This window comes from Stegodyphus dumicola, chromosome X1 (assembly GCF_044657685.1).
Source record: "Stegodyphus dumicola isolate Sdum_Otavi_A_Nest chromosome X1, ASM4465768v1".
Classification (NCBI taxonomy): domain Eukaryota; kingdom Metazoa; phylum Arthropoda; class Arachnida; order Araneae; family Eresidae; genus Stegodyphus; species Stegodyphus dumicola.
This window is the reverse complement of record NC_140780.1, coordinates 137,098,774-137,126,598: the sequence shown is the minus strand read 5'-3', so window position 1 is coordinate 137,126,598 and position 27,825 is coordinate 137,098,774. Positions and strand designations below refer to the sequence as shown.

The window sequence follows — 27,825 nt, the reverse complement described above, 5'->3', positions numbered from 1 at the left end:
AATTGTTTTCTGTATTCCCAATTTTTGCATTCTCAAATCCTTGAGATCTCAGATTCTCACTGAGAGTGTCTTTTGATGTTGTTTTCAAACGATTTGACCCCGTGAACACCTCTTTAGTATTATTTGTACAGTTCATTACAACACTAGTACTTAATATATGTATTTCATTATGTTTATCTCTTATTTTTGTCACGTCAGAACACATGCTCTCAATTTAATTTGTAAGTTTCAAATTGTGTTGAAATTATATTGTAATCTCTTTATGTCTTAAATCATTATTTTATTAAATACTGGATGTGGAGTGTGCGGTGGGATTGCACGATGTACCATTATAGTTAAACTCTAGAGTCTTTTAGAAAGCTTCAGTCGCTCAGCTCTTCGGGCTTTCTTTGTAAACTCTTATAAAGCTTGCAATTTTTTAAGGGTTAATTAATGTGGGAAGGCATTACTAGTTGACCGACGGTACATCGCTAGTATCCCGCATACTTTTACCTGTATATCTGCACGTGGTTGTCGAATAATGGTTTTCCAGCCGTGTCTAGCTTTAGCAAATGGTTATTCCTCAAGCATGCGCAATAAACATTTTTTCATATTGAAGTATGATTACCTTCGTTGCTTGGTGTTGAATACAGACTTCAGCCACGCAAAGACAATTGCGCAGCGATGTGTTGAGAATGTTGACGGCGATAAATTTAACATAAATTTCTTTCCATGTGCAAATAGATAAATAAAATAAAATAAAGTAAATTTTTATATGTGTTTGATAGACCCAGACATAGCATTTAGTAATGTTTGAATTAATAATTAATGACGTTATTCAGATAAGATATGTGTGAATTTATTTACTCGGACTTAAACCATAAGTATATGCGGAAACAGACGTCATTCTCTCGTGTTTATGTTTTTGAATTTATGCTGTAGGCTCCTGTGAGGTGGAATAATCAATTAACTTATCCTTATTTCCCATTTATTGCGTAATTAATTTTTGTTTCATGTTTCATCCCATATTTACTGTTATCATAAAAGTTCTTTCAAATTTATCTTAATTCATACGTTCCATGAAAGCACTTTTCATCTTACGCCAGTCCCGGATCTAGCGGGGGGCAAGCCGGGGTTCTTGCCCCGGGCGACAAATTCAAATATAACGCTGGATCGTTTTGGTATGTTGTTCGCTAAAACAGCTCTCTAATTTTAGTATAATGTTAATAGTTTTAAGGCCAAGTTTAAAAACCTCTTTTAAGAAGATTTGTAATTAAATACTAAGAACCCTTTTAAAGAAACATGAAAAAGTACAGCCGATTACAACTATAAATACAAGATCAGAAAGAGGCCAATAGGCCAAACTCCAGGCGTCACTGATAGAATCAGACTTACCCTATCAGTAACATCTGGAGTCCCTGTATCATTTGCTGTATTCAAATAATAGTATATAGAACGATAGATAGAAGAAGTCACCTGGTTCCCATAGCAACGTCTGCTGGGAAATGGAGAAGCATTGTAACTATATTTTAAGAGCTAACCCAAAAATTTAACTTGGGGCCATCCTGGACAAATGAAATAATTCAAATTAATATTCATCGAGTATATACAAGATACAGACATTATGTCTTCAAGCTGAAGCAAGGCATTGAGATTTTTTCGCAGCCAGTTGGCAACTTAGGCTCACCTTTGGTTTGACTCGGAACGGTAGAGCGCAGGTTGGATTTTAAAGCTAGATTTATTATTTGTATTTTTTTTCAGGTATCTTCTGCACTTTTTTTTTTTTTAATAGCCCGCGTTATATTTAGCGACACACGACCATTTATTTAGGACTGTTCAGTGTAATTATGTCAATTCTTAGTTATTCTTATTAAGGCAATTCATAGTGAATTTCATTTATATTTCATTAGATTTAGATTTATATTTCATTTAGATTTTGAAAGGAACCATCTGCGCTTCGAGAGGGAGAAAAGCGGAATACAGAAAACGAGCCAAAGATAAGGCTAAACAGAGAAAAAAAATTTCAGCTAAGATGAAAAAATAACTTCACGGAAGAAGTAAACCGTCAGATCCCGCCGCAATTCCAATTGTGCTGAGATTCTAGAGGGAATTAATATTTCTTGCAATTTGCACGACCAAACATGACTGCACATATCATCCCCAAACAATCTACAAGTCAGCATTTGAAAGAATAAACTTCTTCATCGACATCAAACGAATAGCTGGAGGACATGAAACCATGATATAAAGATCTCTTCATTTAGATGGGAGCGGGCAGCAGAAAGACGAAAAACTAAAAATTTTTTATTTGTTGGACGCATGCAATTGGCTGATCATAAAAAAAAATGAACGATCACCAACAATCTTTCTTAAGCAGTCAATCAGTATTATTAGCCGGTAAACATCCGGGAGAACGTAAACCTCAATCCCATTGAACGTCATAGCAGACATTTCACATGTTATACAGAACATTAGTAAATAATAAAAAGCTTAGATCTTGGTTTACATATTCTAAAAACAAGAATGCAATTTTTTGTACACCCTGCAAGATTTATCAGAAACATGGTGCTGCCGTTACACCATACAACAGGATTCATTAATTGGGAAAAGTTTTAGCAAGATTAACTGAGCGCGAAGCGTCTGGAATCCACAGAGGTGCATGATTAAGTGGAAAATTCGAGTACAACAAATGAAATCGTGCCAAGGCATCAATCACGACACTGAGTGACTCATTCATACAGAGAAAGAAAACTGGAGAAAAATTCTATATAGTCATGGATGCGGTACTATATCTTTCAACATTCTGTCGTTCTTTTCTTGGGTCTGATGAAATCCCAAGTAGCCTGTTCACAAAGTGTCCTCGACGTAGCGAAGGAAATTTTCTGAATTTAATCTCTCCGCTTGCCAAACATAATTCAACTTTTAAGTACAAGCATCTAACAAGTCAAAGCACCTAACAAAGGGAAAGGAATCATATTTAACCCATATGTGTCTCATACAGAAAAAAATGAACCAGGTGACTCAATACGTAAAACCGTGTGGTGATTGTGTTAGATAAAGGAAAATTTAATTGATTTCATAGAAGCTGGCGGAAAGATAGGAGAATGTAGTTCTGAACGCATTGTAGAAAATTAGTGTCTTAATTGACACTTTATGGTTTAGATATTGGACAATGTCGGTGTCAGTCTTACGACAACGGGTCTAATATGGCTGGCATTTCTAAAACAGTACAAGCTAGAATTACAAAAATAAATAAGCTGCATGAATTTGTGCCATGTTTGGCTCTTTCCTCGATTTTGTCAGTATGCATTCTGCTTCTTCGTTCCCGGAAACGGTTAATCTGTTTGGAATCACTCAGAAAATAATTCGCTTTTTTGTCGGATGCACTACTCGACAGTATATTATTAAAAAATGTACAAAATACAACTTAAAAGGAAGCAGGCAGACGAGATGGTCAGAAAAATATGTGGCTGTGAAGTCCTTCTAATGAATTTACCGGAAATATTCAAATATTTAAAAGAAATTAAAGATATTTCTCTTGATGCGGAATCAAAGCATGAGGTAGGACATCTGTTACATGCTGTGAAAAATTTGAATTTACTCAACCTGAATATTTGAGCAAATATTTTTCCAGAATTCACTTGAGTAAATATAGAAATTCAAAAAGAATTCCTCTTCCGCTTTTGTGTAGTTAACGAAAGAACGGACCAAAACTGAGGAATTATAAAAAATGAGAGAAAAATCCTGAGGAATATCGGATACGAGTCTAAAACAGTAGCCGAAAAATGCGCACTTGAGTCTATTCTGACAAATAAAGAATTCAAAAGCACAAAAAGCAATCTGATGAACTGTTTGAGGACGAATCACGAACACTTCAACCTGTTCAGATCGAAATTTCAGCAAATTAAAACATCTTAAAAAATATCTACGATCATCGGTGAGCAAAAGCGTTTATCAAATCTCGCGATTCTGGCAACCGAAAATCAAACCGCAAATCAAATTATGACGATTCCATGCACTTGTTTGCAGAACAAAAGGCTTACAGTGTAAAATTTTAATTTTCGTTCCTAATACCGTGATATTTTAATAGCGTTAAGGCAAGTAAGAACTTACAATTACTTATGACATAGGAAGTATGAAACACAAGACAGAAAGCACGAATACTCTCAGTAATAGCCCATATACAGTATAATCGTTTCAGAATACTTCCTTTCGGCAATAGGGCCCATATTTTGTATGCAATGGTTTCATTAGTGGCTGAGCAATAAAAGCCGCTGAGCACTAGTAGTTCGGTCCGAGGGTCAAGTATAGGTGAATGGGATGGCTGTATTAGTATTTCCGTGATTTTCCCCGTGTGTAACATACATACAAGCCAGTTTTCCTTACAAAGTTTTTTCCACGGGATTTTCCTCCTTTTCCATGCACAGCCTAATGGCGAAACACATAGTAAATAATCAGACAAATGTCCTCTGCAGTGGCCGAGTAATTAAGATCGCTGTATACTGGTAGTTCGATTTTGCCTGGGTTTAACCCCAGGCGAACGGGCTGGCTATCTGATTTGTTTTGGTGGATTTTCTCACGTGTAACGTGAATACGAACCAGTTTCCTTTAAAAAGTTCCTCTACGAAAGCACCTCTCCTCTAAGTAGATACGAGTCAGTCTCCTTAAATTTTTTTTCCACAAGGCATTCCTCCCTTTCCATGCACTGCCTAATGGCGAAACACATAGTAAATAATCAAACAAATGTCCTGAGCAATGGCCGAGTGATTAAAACCGCTGAATACTGGTAGTTCGACCTTGCCTGGGTTCAAACCCAAAAGAACGGGCTGGCTGCATGGTTTCTCTTCGTGGATTTCCTCATGTGTAATGTGAATACGAGCCAGTTTCCTTTAAAATGTTCCTCCACGAAAGCATCTCTCCTCTAAGCAGGTAGCCCTCCTGTCTTTGCCATATTCATATAATCTAACCCAACCTAATTTAACCAGTAATGGATAGAGATTTAACCTAATTTAACCAGATACGGAATAGAGAGAAGCTTAGGGGTTGCCTGTTGTCCCTAGAACGGAAAATGAATGGTGGCGAGGACTGGAGGGTTAGAAGCATTCAGGATTAGAGTTAGGATTAGGCTTAAATCGGAAAGTAATCTCACTAGAAAGGCGATTCTCCTAGGGAGGGGACGAATTTCTAATTATGTAACTTCGTTACGTTTTTTTCCTTTATAGCAAAAAAAAGGGGGGGGCACGTTAAGAATTTAGTATAAAATGGAGCTTAGGTTTTTACCTAAAACCCTACCTATTTCTGTATTTATTAAAGAAATTAAAACGTTTTAGAGAAACTTAAAGGATGATGGGTGAGGGCGGCAGTTTTAGCTTTTGCCCCACATCAGAAAAATCAAAGATCCGGCGCTGTCTTACACAGACGATTCTTGAGTGCTTTTCCATAATCAATCAATTTAATCTTATTTCACATTTATTTCTCAAATAATTTTTATTTGATATTTCATCCCATAAAAGTTTCAAGCTTCCGAACAAGAAATTCTTGAGAAAAAGAGAATTGTAAATCTTCAATTATAATAAACATGTCATGAAAGTTTCCAAAAATGTTTCAATATTCTGACTTTGTAGGATCAAAATCATATGACAGGAACTTCTTCATACTACACCTGTAAATTTGACCATGTTCCATGCGTTCATGTGTACAAAGCAGGTTTTCTTCTGAAAAGCCTTTCTCGCAATTTCGCATGTAAAGTTGCGAACAGCAGCTAATTGCTCCAGTTTCGAAGGATAGCACTTAATATGCACCTGTGAATTTAAGCGGAATGACTAAGACTCTGAATATTTCAAACATATACGTTATCATCCGTCATGTCATACCAAGTAATTATACAAATAATAAACTTCCGCAGCCTGCGGTGGAAGCAGGACAGCAGAACAACGTGTCTTTAATCCATAATCCCTTAATACGCCGCCAATAGTGCACAGTGTACGTCAAATAAGATCTGATCCCAATTTGTTCTTTGAGTAAACTACCCCTCTCAGAAGATTGTACGCGGGGTAGCGAATCCCCCTGTATATGGATATTTTAAGGAATAAATACAAAGTAAAAAATAGTTAATAACCTAATCCAATGGTGCGGCGTTAGCAGTAACAAGTGGTGGTAATAATTCAAAATAAAATAAAGAATACATAAATAAACCACATGCAAAATCCAAGATACAGCAGTACAGTATGAATAAAACGCATGCAAAAACCAAAACACAGAAGTACAGTTAAATCACATGCAAAAACCAAAAATACAGTTCAACCACATGCAAAAACAACAACAAAAAACAAAAGTACAGTTAAAAAATTTTAATTTTAATTTGTGTCCTTGTGAACAAAACAGAAACAAAACAGGTTATTTTATTTATCTACTTCTTTTGTTGCACCAACCCCTGATAAAGGTGCAGTGAAAATGCAAATATAAATTTTCATTTTTGGTTTTTGGCACATTTGCCCCGGATTTCTCCAGGTTTTCCACTGTGCTTCTGTTTGTTGCTCTTTGCATGTGGTTTGTACCGAAATGATTAAGGGATAGACTTTAAACGTATTTATTCTTAATTTCATTTTGCATTGCATTATATATATATATAACTGAAAAAGAAAATGTAAAGCTAACTGGTAATTAGACGTAAGACCTATCTGGTCTCAAAAACTTTTGCGCATAATGCTGCAAAAAGATTTGAAAGAATAGTAGTAGGTAGGAACATTTTGCTAAAAAGTTACCAGGAGCTGTAGCTCCACGAAATATTGTAACACAGTGTTACATAAATAATAAGAAATTTGTCTGGAATAACTGGAAAAAACTGATAGATATATATATATATACATATAATGCAAAATAATATATATATATACACTACTACAGAATGTTTTTACAAACAAAGAGATTTCGAGTTTCTACTGATTTTTAAATTTCATTTCTATCATGTCTTTGTGGAATAAGTTCAAAATTTATTAATTTTTTAATCTATATAGATATATATATATGTGTGTATGTACACTATCTGCCAATAAGCATTTGGACACCTGTGATAGAAAATTAAAACAAAATTTATTCAAATTAATTAGTTGGTAGAGCCTTTACGAGCGGCAATTATAGCCTCAACCATCCGGAACGCATATAAGCATTCTGTACCGCGCCACTCGCATAGGGAAAAATCCGTGCTTGTGACTGGACATACTTTCCTATGACATCATTTTCTCTTGGCGTATCGACGTTTAGGAGGGATTCTTACGGTTTTATTTTCGTTGAATGACGCACATGAGTTACACGGAAATGTAAAAAATATCGTTTGTTTTCTTTTAACAATAATGCCAGACGAAAAGATTTATTTGTAGCGTTCTGCAGATGGCTTCCTGTTTTAAAGAATAATAAAATTATAAAATCTTTTTAAAGATGCTCTTAATACCAGACGGAAATTTAAGCGCTTAAATTATATAAATAGTAAGTTCTAGAATTTAGCACAAAAACTAAAACAAACTGAATTATCCAACTGTAAAGCAGTAATGTACTTACGAGCAGTGTGTGCTGGTAAGTATATTATTATTGTAATTTTGTTGCGTTTGTTTCCTTTCACATTGCAGAAAATATTTCCTTTGCAAATGCATATCTTATTTCCATGTTAGTATCCATGTCTTTCCCATTTCTAGTATTCTGTTGCCTTAAATGAAAGAAAAAAATGCATTCAGTATAGTCGCAGAATTTAATACACGTGTATAAGGAAAGGAACTTCCTTTTTTGATTAACACAATTTTTACAGAAAGGTACGAAAGATATTACACATTAAAAATGTGCAATATTCATAAAGTAATATTATTCAATTTAAACGTACGTATCTTTATTTCTATAATACAAATCTATAGTAGTCTAACTTCAAAAGTAAATTTTACTTATCCTGACTAATTACAAATATAGTGAACTATGTATTATGTTAACTCACAACATTTTTGCAATCGGCGAAAACTGACTTATATTTTCGGAGATTACATCTGCAGAGAATGGATATATAATGAACATGAAATAATGAATTAATAATCACCACACCTTTCTTATGAACAGTTTTAAATTAAGAATATATTTATTAAAAATTTCTGCACCGAATACTAATACACATTCGCGGATTAAGCACACTAGAAGAAATAATACTTTTTCTTTCTAAGAGAAAAATTCACTACAATTTTTTAATTTAATTCACCATACTTTGTGCCGTAAGATGTGAAATCTCATGGTACCAAAAATACAGCGCGCGTCATTAACAGTAATAATCTTTTCGATACTGCTATCAAAATGTAAGCAAATGGTATAGAGATGTACTCTCGAGTTTAAGCAAAGGCTTCCTAAGCGTAGAGAAATGATCTACAGTGGATGGACAAAAATATGGAAACACCTTGTGAAATGCATGTTTGAAAAGAAAGATTGATTTTAATGAAATATGTAGGTGGCGCTGGCATTTTTGACTACTGACGCCACCTATACAACTTTGTAAATGTGCTAAACAGTTCAGTTGTTGTCGGAGTACTGTTATGTGAGGTTGTCATTGCATTATGTCAGAGTTAGCAGACTTCGAACGTGGGCAAATTGTTGGAGCACGTGTGGTAGGTGCTTCCGTAAGCAAGGTAGCCGAGGTGTTTAGTGTTTCAAGAGGTACTGTATCGAAGATTTATTCCGCATATTTGAAAAGCGGAAAAACATCATCTGCTAAATCACAGCGCGGACGAAAGTGTGTCCTGAGTGATCGTGACAGACGATCATTAAAGACAATTGTGACGAAAAATAAGAAGACCACAGCTGCAAAAGTTACTGCTGAAATGAATGTTGTGTTACCGAACCCTGTGAGTACCAAAACAATTAGAAGGGAGCTTCATAAACAGGGAATTGCTGGCCGTGCTGCAATTGAGAAGCCACTCATCAGTGATGCTAATGCCCGTAACAAGAAAAGGTGTTGTTTAAGTCGTAAAGCCTGGACTATAGAGCAGTGGAAGCGAGTAATATGGTCTGACGAGTCTTCTTTCACATTGTTTCCCACTTCTGGCCGAGTTTACGTCTGGAGAACGCCATCTCAAGCCTATAATACAGACTGCTTGTTGCCAAGAGTGAAACATGGCGGGGGTTCTGTTATGGTTTGCGCAGCCATATCGTGGTTCTCTGCTAGCCCCATGATAACTGTGTCAGGGCACATGACTGCCAAGACTTATGTGAACATTTTGGCCGATCAAGTTCATCCCAAGGTACAAATTTTGTTCCCCGATGGTGATGGTGTCTTCCAAGACGACAAAACCCTGTTCACACAGCTCACATTCTCCAGGACTGGTTTTCTGAGCACGAGGATGAGTTGTCCCATCTGCCCTGGCCACCACAGTCACCAGACCTGAATATTATCGAACCTTTGTGGTCTACATTGGAACGTGAAGTGCGTTCTCGTTATCCACCGCCAACATCGTTATCTGAACTTGCCACCGTTTTGCAGAATGGTATAATATTCCCTTGGCAAACATACAGGAACTGTATTTATTCATTCCGAGAAGACTGCAAGCTGTTTTGGATGCCAACGGGTTTCCTACACCATATTAAGCAAAGAAACATGTTTTTTTAAAGGTGTTTCCATATTTTTGTCCAACCCCTGTATCTCATCGGAAGCTATACCCAGTCCTGAGAATGTATTTTTTCCTATGCGCGTGGTGCGGTACAGAATGCTTATATGCATCCGGGACATGCTTTCCACAAGTCCTTGTATAATGGCTATTGGAATTTCTTCCACTTGGCTTGAAGAAAGTATGTCAGTTCATTCATTGATATTGGACGGTTATTGTGCCCCTTAATTCGGCGATCCAACTCGTTCTAGAGGTTCTTGATAGCGTTCAGGTCTGGGCTTTGGGCAGGTCAGTCCATTTGGTTAACCCCCATTGTCATCATACCAAACCATAGTGGACCTCGTAACATGATAGCTGGCGGTGTCGTCCTGAAAGAAACATGGGTCCAACCGGTAACACTGCCACAAGGTAGGAAGCAAACTGTCATCCAAAATTGTGCAATTGGCGTCTGTTTTCAGTTTACCATGAATTTGGACTAAAGGTTAAGTCTATACGAGGAGGAACAGCCCCAGATTTTAATTCCATCTCAACCAAACTTCACTGTGGACAAAATGCATCCTGGCACGAGGCGTTCTCTTGGCAGATGCCAGACCCAGCACCTGCCACCCGAACGGAAAGGGTGAACTTTGATTCGTTGCTCCAGAAAGCTCGTTTCCACTGATCAATAGCTCACTGTCGTCATGCTTTGCACCACATTAACCGAGCATCACGGCTGGACTTTTTGATCAAAGGCTTATGGGCAGCAGCACGACCCTGAAACCCAAGCAGATGTGCTTTCTTACGGATGTATTCATCGAAACGACACTCTCGATTGCCTGTTGAAACTCCTGGAGTATGTGGACCATCGGTTGGGTGTGGTTATTCCGAATTTTTTTGGACAGAACCCGTCGGTTCCTATATCAAAATTTCTGAGCGGGTCTGCCAACTCGAAGTACATTCCGATAATCACTGCTTGCCTTCCACTTCTGAATCATATAGGCCGCTGTCGAATTTAGGTAATTCAGCTCACTAGATATAACCCTTAAGGATCGGTCGTTTTTGTGATACCCTACGATTACACCTTTCTGGAAGGCAGATAACTCTGCACTTCATGGCATCTTGCATGCTACTGATGCCAATGTTGTTTCCTACACGATATATATTGGTGGAGGGCGTGACGTATATCAGGACCGCAGATATCGGCATTGGCATGGGTGTCCAAATACTTATTGGTAAATAGTGTATATACACGCATACGCAAATTGCTGAAAATGAAGAAATTGATAATATTTAACGTGATGAATCCCTCATTCAGAGTAAACAAAAGTTGTCAGATGAGATCGAAATAATGAGATGGATGGCAAACACAAAAGTAAAAAAAAAATAAATAAATAAATAATAATAATAATTAAAATAAAACGCAAACAGACCTAACATAAGGAAATTATCTCATTTTTTCTGTTTACTTTAAACCCCTAAAGAAATTTATAGCAGGATTCCTTCTGAAATTCAACTTCTAATTTCCCTGACTTTCCCGTAATTTCCATACACGCCCTGAACAATTTCTCTAACCAAATATGGTGGTAAATAAAATATGATAAAATTAAATATTTTATGCATTTTTTTAAAATATGTAATGAAAAATGGAGAAAATATTACAAAATTCTAGCTTACTTTCCTTATTGTTGCGACATAAATGAAGGAAATAAACATCTAAACCATTCAAAAAATTAGAGTTTAAAAAGAAATATCACATCTAGCAAACACTGGTCGTTCTGCAAAAGATATATGTAACACTAGGCAGTCATAACAAATAATCTCTATGATACTGTATATTTAATGTAGCTATTTATTACAACGTTGTACAGTCATTAGGTTATTTTGAAGCAGGAGACATGAAAAATGAGCAATATCCTCGCCTGAACAAGAACCTGCACCTCTCGAATACGCGCCGAGTGTGTTACTGTTTCACCAGGAAAGAATGCTGGAAGGAGGCAGAAAATACCTTATAACATAACATTCTCACAAATGTCATGACTTCTAAAGAACAAGAAGGTAGCACAATTATACACTATTGGAATTGCAACACCAGAAAGATCAAATGAACGCCAAAATCACATGAAAAGAAGAAGAAGTTGGCATATACAAATGATTAGTATTTCAACGCATTTAGACGATGCAGGAAGAAGAAACGACATCTGAAGCACTGTATAAAAGAAATGTTCTGTAGTGGATCATTCGGTAAGCGCTTTGTAAGGTTGGAGTTTGCTCAGAATATCGTGTTATGACTCGAATAAAAAGAGGAAATGTTTATCAGCAAGATTCGAAATTCGATAGAGCCAGGATCCTTGCCTGTCGAAAGTGTAGATTATCGTTCCGTGATATCGCCAGTTGCACTGGTTGGCATCCAACCACTGTGATGAGAATAGGGAATTACTGGATTGCAGATGGTCATACTGAACGGCATGCAGTATCTCAAAGCCCTCCCCGCCATAGATGAGAGACATAATGTGAGGTCAGTCTTGCAAAACCGTACGACCACATCACGGATCATTAGTCAGGAAATGGGCGTGTTTGCAGCACGCCCAGTATCAGCTCGTAAGGTGCGTCTACGTTTGCAGCAGCGTGGACTGTCAGCAGGGTGGCCATTCCTTAGGCTTCCCTTGACAATGCAGCATAGAGATAGAGAGACTCTGGTGCGCCAAAGGATAAAGCTGGGCTCAGGAGTGGCACAATGTCGCCTTTTTAAACGAGTCCCGGTTCTACGTGCAGTATCCTGATGGCCATATACGTGTCTGAAGCGTCCGGGGAGACCGCTCGTTGCCTGCTTCGATATCGGCATAAGAGCCCTGCACCTGGTGTGATTGTTTGGGCAGCCATTGGGTACACGACACGCACATCTCTAATTCGGACCGATGATAATTTGAACGCAGATGGATACATTTCTGACATCTTAAAGTCCAATGGTTGTGCTCTATATTCGAGGCCCCCAAATGCCATTTTCCAACAATATAATGCAAAACCACATGTTGCAGGTCGTCTTCTGACCTTCCTCGATACACAGGGTTGGTTGGTTGGTAACGGAGGACGGGGACGCCTGATGTCTCACAGAGGTAAACAGGCATGTGTCCCGCGCCCTCCACTAACCAGGAACAACTCCCTGAGGCCTCAAGAGGCCGCCTCGGGAGCTATTTAGGATGTTAACAAGAGCATTTACATGGCCATACAAGGGCAGATTGCATTCGTTTTACCGTTTTGACATTTGTTGTTGTAATTTGCTATGGTAATTTTGCATATTCACAATAAAATTCAAATAAAAATACAAATTAAATATACAGATACAAAAATACAGTTACAAAATAATAGGATTAAAATACAGGCTCATAGGTTAAAAAATAAATAAATAAATAAATAAAAATAAAAATTAAATATTATGCATATACAGAAGAGGAAATGTTAAATACATTTGATTGTACATTATTTGATAAGTGTCTGTAATAGGGACTTATGTAAGTTTTAGGAGTAGACTTATGTGTCTGAGAATGTGGAACTGCATGCTGACTTAGTTAGTGTATCATGCCTTGAGAGTTTTGGTTAATGAGGAGAGCACAAATCTTGGCCCATTCTCTTGAGCTTGTTAACAACTTTGCAAATTGTATTTACTGCCGGTTTGTGCTTTATAAGGAAGCGGTGATAAGCTTCACTATTGTTGATGGGAAGAGGGAGGTGATTTCCTGCTGTCAGATGGCATTCAAAAACATAGTGGTCTGGGGAGCCTTCCGCTCCGCAGGCGCATATGTCCGTGGTTGTTATGCCATGTCTATTGAAGTAGGTCGGGAACTGGCCGTGTCCCGTAATATAAGCCGTAAGAGGAGCTATTGCAATGTTGCGTTCAGTGCTGACTTTCGGGAGGTAGCTGTATGTACGTCTTCCAGTTGTGCAGTGCGTCCAGTCTTCCTGCCAAAGATTTAGGCCTTGACCCCGTAATAGCCCTTTGAGGTAGGAAGGAGGGGCTGGTATTGTGATTTTTTCAGCTTCTGGATCAGTGGCTGCTTGCTTGGCCAGGCGATCAGCTGCTTCATTCCCCTCATTTTCTGCATGTGCCTTGATCCATGTTAAGGAGAGATGTTTCTGCAGGTTGCGCTGTAAAAGTTGTTGTAATTTGATGATCAAGGGCGAGGTGTGGTTGTGATTATCTAGTGCTAGTAGTGTTAACATACTGTCAGTGAAAATTTTCGCCCGTTCTACATTATTATTGAAAATGTAATCTACCGCGGTTATAATTGCTTGCACCTCCGCCTGGAACACACTGTTGTTTAAGTCAAGGCGTCCTTTCCATACATGGATGATTTTTCCTTTGTCATAGTGTGCAAAGGCGCTGCCTACTCCGTCTTCCTGATTAGAGCCGTCGGTGTATACTTGCATATCCCTTGAAACTCGCGTCATTGACAGTGGCTGTATCCGTGAGATGTTAATTCTTATTCCTGTGCTAAGTGTGAAGAGTGTTACCTGGGCTTTGAAATTGCAGAGGTTGCCAAATGTTGCATCTTTGCGGAGGTATATGAGGGTGGTGTAGACTGCCTCTTGTTCTGCCCGTATGTGGAGTGGAATGAGCCCTGCAAGGACTGTTGCTGGTGAGTGAGTGAGTGAGTGCACCGCTATGATGGCTTCCGACCACGGACATGAACCAAACGGAATTATATACCATCACGGTGGGGAAGACTCAAGAGTAACAAGGTTGAATATTATATACTATTAACAGTTTTTACATATTGATAACTGCAAGGCACTAAGCGTTATTCTGGTTATCTGCTTTAAGTTCTGAACATTATAATATTATCCACGGTTGTTTCTGCTTAGGCAGTGCCTTGAGATTTTCTCTATTTTATCAAGGGCTATTCTGTTTTTGAGTGTGTTATTCGTCCACATTGTCCAGGCACAGCCCGCTGGTTTCTTCAAGTGCCAGTTTCTTGTATGTACACAATGAAAGTAATAATGGTCCGTATCGCCTTCCTCTCCGCATTCGCAGAAAGGAGTATCCCTAAGTCTGAATCTGTTCAGGTATACTGGGAATGGTCCATGACCTGTCAAGAACTGTGTTAGGCTAGCACAGTGGGTCTTTATTTCCATGTTAACTTTTGGCAGTAAGCGAAATGTCCTTCGTCCTGCCTCTGCCTCTGTCCATCTACTTTGCCAATTTTGTAGCAGACTTGTCAAAGTTGTTCTCTTAATATGAGACCAAGGAAGTTTAGTTGGTCTTTCTAATATATCCGTGCAGTTGGCTGCCTGCTTGGCCAGTAGGTCAGCGGCTTCATTGCCTTGAATCCCTGTGTGAGCGAGAACTCGTTTTAAAGTGGGTCTTTGCGAAATAGGCATTGTCAGAAGCCGTTTCTGAATTCTGTATACCAAAGGACTCCGGCTGTTTTGACTTGCGATAGCCGCCAGACTTGATGCCGAATCACTGAGTATGGAGAATTTCTCCTGTTGACATGTGTTCGCATATCTAATTGCAGCACTGATAGCTAGAAGCTCTGCTTGGTATACAGAGTTGTTCAAGCCTAATTTCCTTTTCCACTCGAATGTTACAACTCCATTTTCTAGTCTACAGAAGGCGCTGCCTGTGCCGTTCTCAGTTTTGTAGCCATCTGTGAAAAGGTTATTACTGTACCTCTGAATTGGTTGGTCGTTTATACTGATACTGTCGGAGAGATTAAAAGCTGCTGGATGAAAGTTTTTTCAGTTGTTTTGATCTTCGTAGTCCAAGTGGTGATAACTATGACCCCAGAGTGTTGAAGTTTCACCCAGCCTGGTAACCCTTACGATAGCTGCCTCCCTTTCTACTATCAAATCTAGGGGAGGAATTCCTGCTAGTTGTTGTAGGGCTAGTGTTGACGTGGTACTGTATGCGCTGCATACTTGAAGTAGCTGCTGTCTCTGAATAGAGAGCAGCGATCTTTTCATATGAGAGGTAAGTTCGCCACCCCAGATTGCTGCTCCGTAAGTTATTACTCTTTCTGTAATGGTTCTATGTCAAATTTTTAGTAGCTTAGATGAGATACCCCATTTATGTGAAGTCATGCGTCTCATGTTGTTGCTTAGGATGCTAATTCGAGTCTTAAAATTCCTGACATGTGGCATCCAAGAAAGTCTGTTGTCGAGTAATAGCCCAAGATATTTCAATTGGGGGAAACATTTTACCCCGTGGAGTTTAATGCTTGGGTTGCGTCTTAGCTGCCTGCTGCGTCCTATGAGTAAAGCTTTAGTTTTCTCTGCCGAAATCTGAAGCTTATGTGCTCTGGCCCATTGGGAGAACAGATCAAGACAGTATTGAGATCTCATTTCGAGGTTACTCCTTCCTGACACAAATAGCATAAAATCGTCCGCATAGGCTATGATTCGAGCGTATTCTACGCTCTCAAACTGACGAAATGCCGAGTTTGCCACTATATTCCACAGTGTTGGTCCAAGGCATGACCCCTGTGGGCACCCTCTAAAGACATTCTTGACATAAATGCCGCTGTCTGATGTTACTTGTACACTTCGATCTTGAAGGTACGAGCGAAGCAAGGTAATAATGGCTGTTGGGCAGGCCATGTTGTGCAGCAAATTTATTACGTCTGGCCACCAAAGGGAGTCAAAGGCTCCCTTGATGTCAATGGCTATTACCAGTGAGTGCAAATTGTTATCCTTGTTCTGTTTGATAGTGGCCATTAAGTCTTTTATGGCATGTTCAGTTGAGCTGCCCATTCGGAATCCATATTGGTTGGGATGCAGGGCGTTGTTCCTTTGCAGGAAGAAGTCCAGTCTGTAAAGAATTACTCTTTCCAATACCTTACCGAGCGCTGGCAGTAGACAGACTGGCCTGTAAGATGAAGGTTCTGCCGGAGTTTTGCCTGATTTTAGGAATAACGCCACTTCTGCTAACTTCATATTTTTAGGAAAGTACTGATGTTTCCAGCAAGCTGAAATGACCGCAAGGAATAGTTTTGGGAATTCCCGGTGTATCTCTCTAATGATGATATTATCAATTCCATCCGGACCTGGAGCTTTTTTGGGTGCCAGAGTACGTATGATGTTGTCCACTTCCATTTGCGTAGGAGGGATTTTGTCTCTTCTGGTAACTTGGCGAAATTTCATGCTGTAGGTTTTTCTCGCTTCCTCTTGCTCCTCTAAGAAATCCTCTTCATCATCATCAGGAAAAACTGCATTTATGATCTCACTGATTACTTCGATGTTGGATGAGGCAGTGGTATTCACCATAGGCGAAAGGGTCGTAGGACGAAACACCTTGTTATATGTTATCTTTTGAGTAGGTCCAAAGGCTTTACTGACATTACTACAGTACGTTCTCCATGAGATTAACTTGGCCTCTTTAATTTTTCTTTTATATAAAGCTCTGGCTTTATTGTATGTTATTATTTTGAGTTGCCGTAGATATGGATCTATCGTGGATTGTGCTTTTCTGCGAAGTGCCCGAACTGTGCTCCTCTCTGTGTTAAGCTCTGGTGACCACCAGGATATCGAGTGTTTTGCCTTTACAGATTTCAAACGATATGCTTTGTGGGCGGCTTGCACTATTTTTGTAACTAGTAAGTCGTAGAGATTATCTAAGGAGTTTCTGTCCTGGCAGTTGTTGAAATCTTTGATAAATTTCTCTACATGCGCTCGAATGTGTTCCCGTAAAACGGAATGTCCTCCAAATGCCGTTTTGAATCTTTTCTTTATTATGCAGTCTATAGGAGTATCCAGCCTGTAAGTAATAATTTTGTGATCACTGAGTGATGGCTGGTCACTCACTGTCCAATCTTGTATGTACGGTGTTGTATTGGGAGTTGATATTGTCAGATCTGGCCACCCTCGAGCTCTAGATGTTTCAAAGGTAGGCGGTGAGTCCTGAGCGTTGATGACAATGAAATGCTTACTGTCCAAGAATTCTAGTATCGCACTTCTTCGGTTCTCCGAGTCAGCACCCCATAGTTGACTGGTGGCGTTAAGGTCTCCTGCTATGATACAGTGTGATGCCCCAGTTAGAAGGTTAGAATTAAGTTCTTCTAATAGAGAGGTAATATCTTCGCTCGGGGGTAGATACACAGCAATAATATCAATGCTGCAATTACTAGTATCTAGTCTGATGGAGACTGTATGCTCTGTGATTTTCATTAGGAGAGGGGAGAGTGTTGCTGGTATTCGATTGCTGCCTTGGCTTGCACGATCTCAAGATTTGTCACCTACTGAAAACATCTAGTCATGGGTTGCTGAGCGATTGGCCCGCCAACCCTCTCCAGCTAATACGGTTGATGAAGTGTGGTATAGACTTGAAGCAGCATCGAATGAGTTGCCCATGTCTGTCATCCAAGTCAAGTTTGACTCCATGCCATGGGATAAGGGCCGTTTCAGCTGCGATGCGAAATTAGTAGAAACAGCTGCCACCATCCTTGTAAATCTCCAGAAAGTTTACAAATTTAATAATTTTGTCTTAATGCCGTACTATTAACGTGCAATAAATATCTTTTTTAAATTTGCTTTCCTTCATGCTGTTACAATTTTAATCGCCCAGCTGTTACAATTTTAATCGCCCAGCTGTTACAATTTTAATCGCCCAGCTGTTACAATTTTAATCGCCTTCGATAGAGAAGGTTGAATAATACCTCACCAATATGTGGACTACAGACCTATGATTTGAGAAGACTGTTACGTACGTAATATGAGAAGGAGAAATACTTATCGAAAGAAAGAAAAGATATTAAATGTCTCTTCTTTGATTTCTTTTTTATGGAGAACAATTTTTGTTTCCCTGATCTTTTCGAGGAAAAGTTGTAATTTTTTTTAAATAGTTTAGATATTTACCTAATTTTCAGGACCTTCCAAGTGAGCGGGAACATGTAAAGAAGCTAACCAAATAATAAAAATTAGCACTCTTAAAATTAGTGGCGAGCACAACAAATGAGTCAAAATAAAAACACCAGCGAAACCACCAGAATAAAAAGGAAAGTGATACAACAAAACTGATCGGGATTATTTCAGGGGAAATCACATAGCATATACCCCGAACAGTAGCTAAGTTTCTGATAATTGCCTGCCCAGATTTGTTTACTCTCCCCTCATCTGTTGTCTATCTGATCATTTCGATCTCATTTGAAAGCATCTGTTTGCTCTCAATGATGGAGACGCTACTTTAAATAACATCAGCTTCTCCTTCATTTGGCAATTTTATTTGTATTTTCTGCTTTTTATCCATAAAGTAAAATATGAGTTTCTAAAATAGAGATTCAGAAAGTTTTTTTTTTTTTAATGCATTACTTCACGTACATGATTTTTTTTCTTTTACATGCATATTTTATTTAGGTACTTTTCCAATCACTTACCTTATATATAGTACGTTGGTGTCCATAATTAACCTACGGAAAAGCTTGAGTACTAGAGGAACAAATCCATTTTGAAATGTTATCTCCTCAGGAAGTTAAGTATTTATAAATTCAAATCATTCGGTTATGAAGGCGTTAAACTGGTTGGAAGGGAAACTATGGAAACAATTTCGTAGAAATAGCCTTTTCTTTCTTAAACCTTTATTTTATCGTTGATGTACCATGCCTTATCATTAATTCAGTCGCCTTTCATTTGTTTTTTATTTCATTTTATTTTCAGAATGCATTAATTCAATTTAATGCATAATTCCTCTAATTATAACTAATTTATAAATATTTTAATTTACTTTTTTTGGATTTCACTTAATTTTAATTACACATATTTTAAAATTTTATTCGTTATTATTTTATATGTTTCTCTTTGACATTACTGATCACTCTTTCTCTTCTAGTCTATTCTCTCTGATTTCTCTTCTAGTCTATTACTGATCACCTTTAATAAGACTCCGACACTTCCAGTTTCTGAAATTAAAATCTGATAACGACAGCTATTGACAGAATATCATAAACATGTTTAATAATATTTCATTAGAATTAATTCAATAATTTCCAATTTTTCCCCTTCCAATTTAGTGTGATCTGCCCGTACGAGATGTTAACCAGGATGAAATTGAATATGCTTATAAGCACGGTAACTACATTGGATGGACTGAAGTATCGGCTAAAGAAGGTCTGATGGTGGATGACTGCATGAAGTAAGATTTAGAAATATAAAATTTTAAACTATTTTTAAGGGTTTTAGTACTATTATTTTAATTTTAAAAAGTTTATTAATTGTGATTTTTTAAGCTTAATGCAGGGTTGAGAAATTAAACGACTTTGAAAAACATTTGCATCACACTGAAATTTAATAATGAATCATTTGGCCACACCTACATTCAGCTTGTATCTGGTCATCTATGAAAAGAAAATATATATTTTTTAAACTATTCATTTGTAAAAACAAGAGAGACATAGAAATGCGAGACTGATGTCTGATGTTTTTAGCGCTTTGCGTTTTAGTCGAGCTTGTCTCATGCGAATTCAAGATTAATTTATCAATGCAGTTCTACCGTATTAGTTGGTGACTGAGTTGGATTTGACAGAGCACGATTATGATCAAACTAAAGCCCTAGACATGCTGGGCAGAGTAAGGGGAAAATGGAAGTAATTACGGTATTTTCCTTTTGTCAAGAAATAAACAATACTCTTAATCTAATTTTGTTATGAATGCAATTAATATTAAGACTTACAATATCAAAATGGTTTTAGCATTGCTACCTAAGATCAAAAATCAGAAGAAATAGAAAATAATCATTTTCGCACAATTCTTTTCTGTATGAGTAAAAAAGTGCACAAGGATGGAAAATCCTTATGCACTTTTTACCCCAATTTTGAAGGAGCCCCCGGGATGCTCTCCCTCAAAATTGGGGGTGGAAAATAGAAGTCCAACCTCTCTTCGGGGTAGGCTCTGGCAACCATTGTTCCATGTAATATGGACAAGACAACAAGTCTTTAGCGGCCTTATTCGCTTCATCGCTGATGGGCAAATTGCATAATGAATGGAAATCTAATAATTATCTTTCATATTCGATTCTGATATTTAAAAAGCTCTTTTTGTTTTTTATTTGTTTTTTTTTTTTTTTTTTTTTTTTTTTTTTTGTTTTTCTTCTCTTCCCTATTTCCACCTCTTCTAGTGTATCAGCCTGGGTTTTATCAGTGTGAAAATTATCTCCTGTTCTCTTCCGCAATTTCCTGGAATCTGAGAACAAAATACATCTATCACTAAAATAAATACATAACTCATAAATCTTAAATTTACTTATATAACAATGCGTCTCAGTTCAAGAGAATAGGAGAACTCGTGCACAATGCCTTCAAAAATGACTATTATTCCCTGATTCTGAATTCACATTGTAGAGTTCCTCACTTTGGAATTCTAAGTTAATGTTGGAAATGAGGAATCTAAGAACTGATGAGCGAATAATCGCTAAAGTTCGGTGACAAGAAACAACAACATAGAAGGGTAACTACCCCTTTATTATTCCAATAAGATTTAACAAAACTCCGCCTGGAAGTGTACAAGCAAAGCCCGCACTTGGGCTTGAACTTAAAAGACTAAGAATTAAACTAAAACTAAGATTAACTAAAGAAGTATAGCCGAAGCTATCAAGGTTCAGATTGAGCTGACCCCTTAATTGACTACGAAGCTTAAGGGCCTGAGTACGGCCGTGCGTAATAACAGCTTTGAGAAAGAGAGTGGCCAAAAAGGCAGACGCGCGTAAATCAGAAACTCTGATTCTCTCTGCCTCCGTAAGTAACTTCGTGGTTTAAATACCGCTCCTCCTCATTAAATATTCAGCAAGATTCCAAAAGTACGTTCTGGCCGGAAGTAGTAAGTTGAAGTTAAGAATTTGACAGGAAAGGAACTTTAACTTAAAATTTAACTGTTAATAAAATTAACATAATCCTTACAATATATGTAAACATCATAAAAACTAAGTTCAGTTATATTGGTATACAAAGATTAAAAAAACAATCCTTTTTGTCATTGAAATGGCAATTGTTAAAACAAACACAAGAAATCATGAAAAAATAAGGGAAGAATTCAAACACAACAGCGTAAGGAACTGTATTGAAGTCTTGAGTTCTCATCATTCTTTAACATGCAGCGTAAACTTTGACGACCTCACAGCCTGTCTTGTATGAAAAATTATACTACGCACTGTTACCTATTGCATACTGTTATCCTATTCTTTCCTATGTATCGGAAAGCAGAACCACTTAAAAAACGTTTGCTATTCGTTGCGCCTTGTACAGTATACATTATTGCTATCTGTTGCTATGAGGCCTGGTCATTTCTGTGCCTTTTGTTTCAAAGAAGTCCCTCAGTTTATTCAAAGAAACCAAATGTTCAATATAAGTTCATTGGTAATGTAGAATGAAAGTTTTACAACAAATACTTCGAAGGTTATGCGACACTTTCAAGTTATAAAGCCTTTGTTCTCTTACAGCTTTGAATAATAGTCTTCAGTGTTCAGTCCCATTTTTCCTCTAGCTTTCAAGCTTAATTTCACTAAAGGAGAAAAAGCCCTTTCATTTCGGACCAAGCAATCTAAAAGCATAATGCTTAAAAGAAAACAAGTGTTAAAAAAAGAAGAAAAAAAGAAAAGAGAAGAAAAAAAGTTAATTTGGGACATTTAATTTTAAGATTTACTACTTATTATCTAAATATTGCACAAAAGAGAAATACGGTAATATAATTTTGAGAGATTGTTTTTTGCGTTAATTTTGGATTTCAGTTAAGTCAATAAATATAGCAAAAATATTAAACTTTTTTTTTAAATAATATAGAGAGTATGTCAACTTCATAGCCTTGAGTTTTATTTTCTTAATCATCTAGCAAATTAAATTCTTGTTACTTAGAATGATTTAATAGGGTAGTTAATAAATACGCAGATAATTCATTCAAATTTATTTTATTTTATTATTAGCCAAAGGGGCAAATCGCCTAGAAGGGCTATTAATTTTGTATTGGCATTTTGCGTTGGCTGGCATTTTGCTTTGGCATTGGCATTTTGCATTGGCATTTCGACCAAATATTAGAGCCCAGCATTATATTTAAATTAAATAATGAAAAATCTGCATGAATGTATGTATGTTTCTCGAACTGTGAAAAACAACGGGACCTATAGACATCAAATTTTGAGCAACGTAGTCCTCCACTCGAATATGGACATCTGGAAACTCATTTTCAATGTTCAATTTGTTTTATTATCTACTTCGAATTTTGTAAAACTTAATTTTTAATTAACAAACTTAGCAATTTCAAAGCGAGCAACAGCAACACTGTACGAAAAAAAAAAAAAAAAAAAAGCGTTTTTATCTCCAGTACGCAAGATTGTGAATCGGAAATTCTAAAGATATGCCCTTTTTAATTTATCTTGTGATTTTGCTGTTGAATTGAATTTTATGGTTTAAGTGCGGAGAACATGTTATTTAATAAATAAAGGTAACACACAAAACGTTAAAAAAAAAAACGCCTCTTTGGGCGTAATATAAAATCTGAAAGCTTTCAGATTTTTTGTGAGCGTCTATGTTTGGAAAAATAATCAGGTAATTACTGATTAAAAGGAAGCATAAAGCAAGAGAATTTAATAGAATGAAAAACGTACATAGCCGATTAGCGGGCAAAATGTATAATATTGCTGAACATTTCTAGTTTGGCAAAGGTTAGAATATTAGAGAACGAGCTTTTATGGTTTTTCTTAGGTTTCCTTTTATGGTTTGGAAAACTACAAACCAGTTTCCCTGAGAAAGCCTTCCATAGATGGGATGGCATCCCTTCACTAGAATGTCTATGGGGACAGATAACCTTTGTGTGCTTTTTTTGTACTGATTTAAACAAACAGTAGCAAGCATATATGAAATACTAATTTTAATGATAAAAATTTGATGTAATTGTAAGATCATATATATCGCTGACATCAAGCCGAAACCACTAATCAACAACATACCTTTCCGAGGGAAATAATTTTATTGGCATGCGCTTTAGTTTGCAAAAATCGATGTTCTACACTATAGTTCTAATACGGTTATCAAAAACAAATGCATTTTACAAAAAGTAAAATACTGCAAAACAGAAAAATAACAGAAAAAATTCAATATTAATATTAAAGGGTATCACCGTTGTCCTCGAAAGGGAATGAGAAAATATTGTTCATTTTTTCCTGATTCATTTACATCACATAATAGGCCTAAAATATAATGGCCATATAATGGCCTAAAATTTTAAAATGATATTTATTCAATTAAAAATTCTATAGTGTAGAACATCGATTTTTGCAAAATTCTTAAAACTACTATTTTTGCAGTTTTATAGCATCTATTCCTTTTAAACAAAAAAGTAAACATTTAAAAATAACATAAAACGTAAGCACATACTCTTTCCTCTCTTCCTCTGTTTAAGAACAAAGGCTTCTCGACGAATGGAACCGAGACATTTTACTAAATTGCGGTAATCGCCATAGGAGGTCCGATTAGCCCTTAGGGATAAACTTTGAGGAATACGACCAGTTCGATCATGAGAAAGTGAAAAGTAACGGATCAGATCTAACGTCATCGAAACTTGCTATGTTTTTCCCACAAATTTTGCTGTGTGTTGTGTTACTAGCAGTAATGTTTAACTTGTGCTGAGTTAAAATAAATTACTTAATATGGGGCGCCCTGAAAAAAGAACACATAAATTAGAAAAAAAAGTGTTAAATAAATCGAGAGTTTCTTTTCTCCAAAAACGTATTCATTTTCTAACGAAATGAACTCTGAAAGCATTTCGGTTGTGGAAAAAGGTAAGTAATCTTTCCCTTTCATTTGAAAATTCTGACCATTATACAAGTATAGCCTTTATAATAATAGATATAATTATAATAAATAAAATAACTTTTTATGCCATACAAAATTCATGATATTGTGTGTTTATTTAAACTGAACATTTTGGTAATTGGCAAACTTGTTCAATGATTAATTACCTTCGGTTATGAATTGTACTCGAAACATTAGTTTCATTTGCAGTTATCTTAATTTTATTTAACTATACTATTCAGAGATATTATCATGTTGCTGTTGTTGCTTATGCTCACTTGTCTGACGTAGTCAGCCCAAGCCTACGAAGTTCCTCATGGCAAGAGTGCTAGAATACGCCTGCCATTGGCAACAGCCTTGAGCACCATTCAGGTGACAGTGAGATTTACCTCAGTTACCCCCCCCCCCAATTTTGATGGAGAATACTCCAGGGGAACGGATCCGAGGGTCTCTGGGGTGCTCTATTCAACTATTTTATCTTTCGCAAATCTTTCAAAACATTTTATTTTTCACTATTTTACCTATCACAAAAATAGTTGAATAATACAGATTAAATAATTAAAGTTTATGTACGAATAATAAATTCCAATAAATCGTTATATTGACTAGAACATAAAAAGCGCAAAATCGCATTCTGCAACTTAGCAGTCGTTAACTCTTATCTTGCAGATAAAGTATTGCTGAAATCCATTTTTATCTGAATTCAAATTATTGTTATAAATAAAAAATATCATTACTTATATTGAGGTAAAAATTGTGAAATGAATCATCCATACGATAAGTTTCAAACAGTGTTTTCAGTCTTCTTCTTTTGCTGTTATGAGTATATTTGCTCTTCTGTGTAATATTATTAAGTGGCTAAGTTTAAATATAACTCTATTTGTACTTTATAGTGTCTTACGTTTTGGGGCTAATAAATTTGCATTTTTGGTTACATTATATACATATGATCGAGTCTTCCCATATGGTTTAGGTCGACGAAAATAATATTAGACTTTGCCGGAGAATATGGGCCATGCGGCATAAGGCGTATCATCATTTTTATCAAAGCTCTTTCGACATAACTTAAGCTTTAGAGCACATTGTGTGCTCAACCAAACCAGATGCTCATGTGCATAATCAATGGATTGCGCAATGTAAGCGAGACACGATGGTTCTGCCAAATTCAATCATTTCATCTGCTTTCACTGTAACATTCATAACAGCATATCATTATCTATTTCATTTAGAAGGAATTCTTTTTAAACTTCAGGGACGAGCTGTTGATATTGTGGAAGCCTATAACATGGTCCAGGAAATAACTCTGTTTTATATTTCTAAGTATAAAAATGTAAAAAAGAGTTTTGAGAGTATATTTGATTATGCTGGACAAATGTATAAAAAATTAGATGTAGAGCTTAAAATGCCTCGTATCATTCGAAAGCAGGTCTATCGAAATAATGCTTATTGTGATTCTGTATTTTATTTTTACAAAACTATTTTAGCAATCCCTTTACTTAACCATCTCATTTTCCATTTAAAATCTCAATTTTTAAAGTTAGAAATGACTGCATCATCCCTCTTTTGTGTACTACCATCAGTTTGCGCTGATCGTGTAAATGAGATTGCTGTAAATGAGTTGAAGGTGACATTATAAAGATGATTTATCCTCTCCGGAATTTTTAAACGAAGAGATAAAACGTTGGCGACGTCATTTTATGTCTATTCCTAAAGCTCCCAGACACACAAGTTTTGGCTTTAAAAGCTTCGAATAAATATTTTCCCTAAATATTGATGTGGTATTGCACATAATAGCTACACTGCTGATAACTCTTGCAAATGTGAACGTTCCGCAAGTGCTTTGAAAAGGTTAAAAAATTACAATAAAGCTACTATGACAGAACAGCGCAGAAATTCCTTGGCACTAATGCACATTCATTATAACAAAGAAATATCAATTGATAAAGTTATCGATATAAATATTTGCCAGTTTACAAGGACGGAAAATAGAATTTGGGAGCATTTTAATTGCCGAACCAAAATGAAAGGCCAGAAAAATGTTTGCCTTTTTTTTTAAATTTGTATTTGCCATTTAATTTCATGTCCAAAGTAAATGATGTATTTACAACTTTTATGTGTTTAATTCAATATCTTTATTATTATATAATTATATACAACCGAAATATGGATTTTATATATTTATTTATCTTTATAGTTGTATTATGAAATCAAAGTAAGATGAATTTCAAAATTCTTTTAATATTTCTTTGTATGTATGCGAGTGTGTACATCAGAAATGAAAGTAAAATACTATAAGTACTTTTACTAGCATTATTCTATTTTTGTTATTTATTATTTCCTTTTTATGTTTTTTAAAATTGCTTCAATAAAGGTTAAAGTGTCTAAGGTGAAAACAAAAACAGAGTTTCACATTTAATATGTTTGTAAGGTAATAATTAAATACTATAATCAAATACAATATATCCATAATTATGTTACATAATTTTATTAATAATAAAATTTATATTAAGATAACTTCCATTAACATAATATGGCCATCACGTAATAATTAGCTATATATTTGAAGATGCTGTAATAGGTAGAACAGTAAAACTATAGGAGTCGTAATGGGCACCCTCCCGTAATATGAGCTGGCTACGCCCATGATGATTAAGATGAATATGAGTTATTTCAAATTAAGAGAAAAATGTTATTACGAGTAAAGTTAAAAGATTACAATCATTATCGCTGTAATTCAGCTGCTTTGGAGGTCTGACCTACAATTTTAATTCTGCTAATTTTTCACACTTAAAAACCAAAGACATCTACACATTTCGTACGAAAGCTCTAAATTAAATGCAACTTCTTACATATTTTTAATTATTAGAATCGCATTTATCTAATTTGTTGCCAAACAGTAATCCAGCTTCTCAACATATTTGAAATCTGAGTCATCATTAATTTATAATTGCATGGTATTTATTATACACTGAAGAGCCAAAACATTATGATGACTTACTCAATAACACATTGAGCGACCTTTGGCCTGCAAAACAGCTGCAACTCCTCTTGCCATAGATGCCACAAGTTCTTGGTAAATGACTGGAGATAGATTGTACCAAATGTCTAGGCAGCAGTCACACAAAATCGAGATATTCCGACATGATGGTGTTTAACCCTTTGCGGCACAGTGTGTCCGGTCTGGACACACCTAAAAATTTCCTTCTGTACGCACAGAAAAATTGAATGAAAAAGGATTTATAGATTTCCATAGGTTACTCTGAACCTTCTTTATTTACAGTAGATGGCAGATCAACACAAACCAGTCCCTATATTTTGGCTATGTTTAGTTTTTTAAGACCCTCATTTTTCAAAGAAAGTTTCCAGATATTTTTAGGGTATAAAAGGAATTGTTTGAAAAGAAATTTCTATGTTATTTTTTTGCTGTATGCTAATCTCCTTATTCTATATTAGTTTTAAATTTTTACCTT

The 27,825-nt window shown here is 36.3% G+C and overlaps 1 protein-coding gene across 1 annotated transcript in view; it reads left to right on the top strand.

Moving 5' to 3' along the window:
• LOC118182523 (ras-related protein Rab-29-like) overlaps window positions 1–27,825 on the top strand; it is a 69,038-nt gene that overhangs the window by 36,818 nt on the left and 4,395 nt on the right. Inside the window, exon 5 of the mRNA XM_035351876.2 lies at window positions 19,589–19,710. Within this exon, the coding sequence (XP_035207767.2) occupies window positions 19,589–19,710 (122 nt within the window). The remainder of the gene's footprint in view (window positions 1–19,588; window positions 19,711–27,825) is intronic.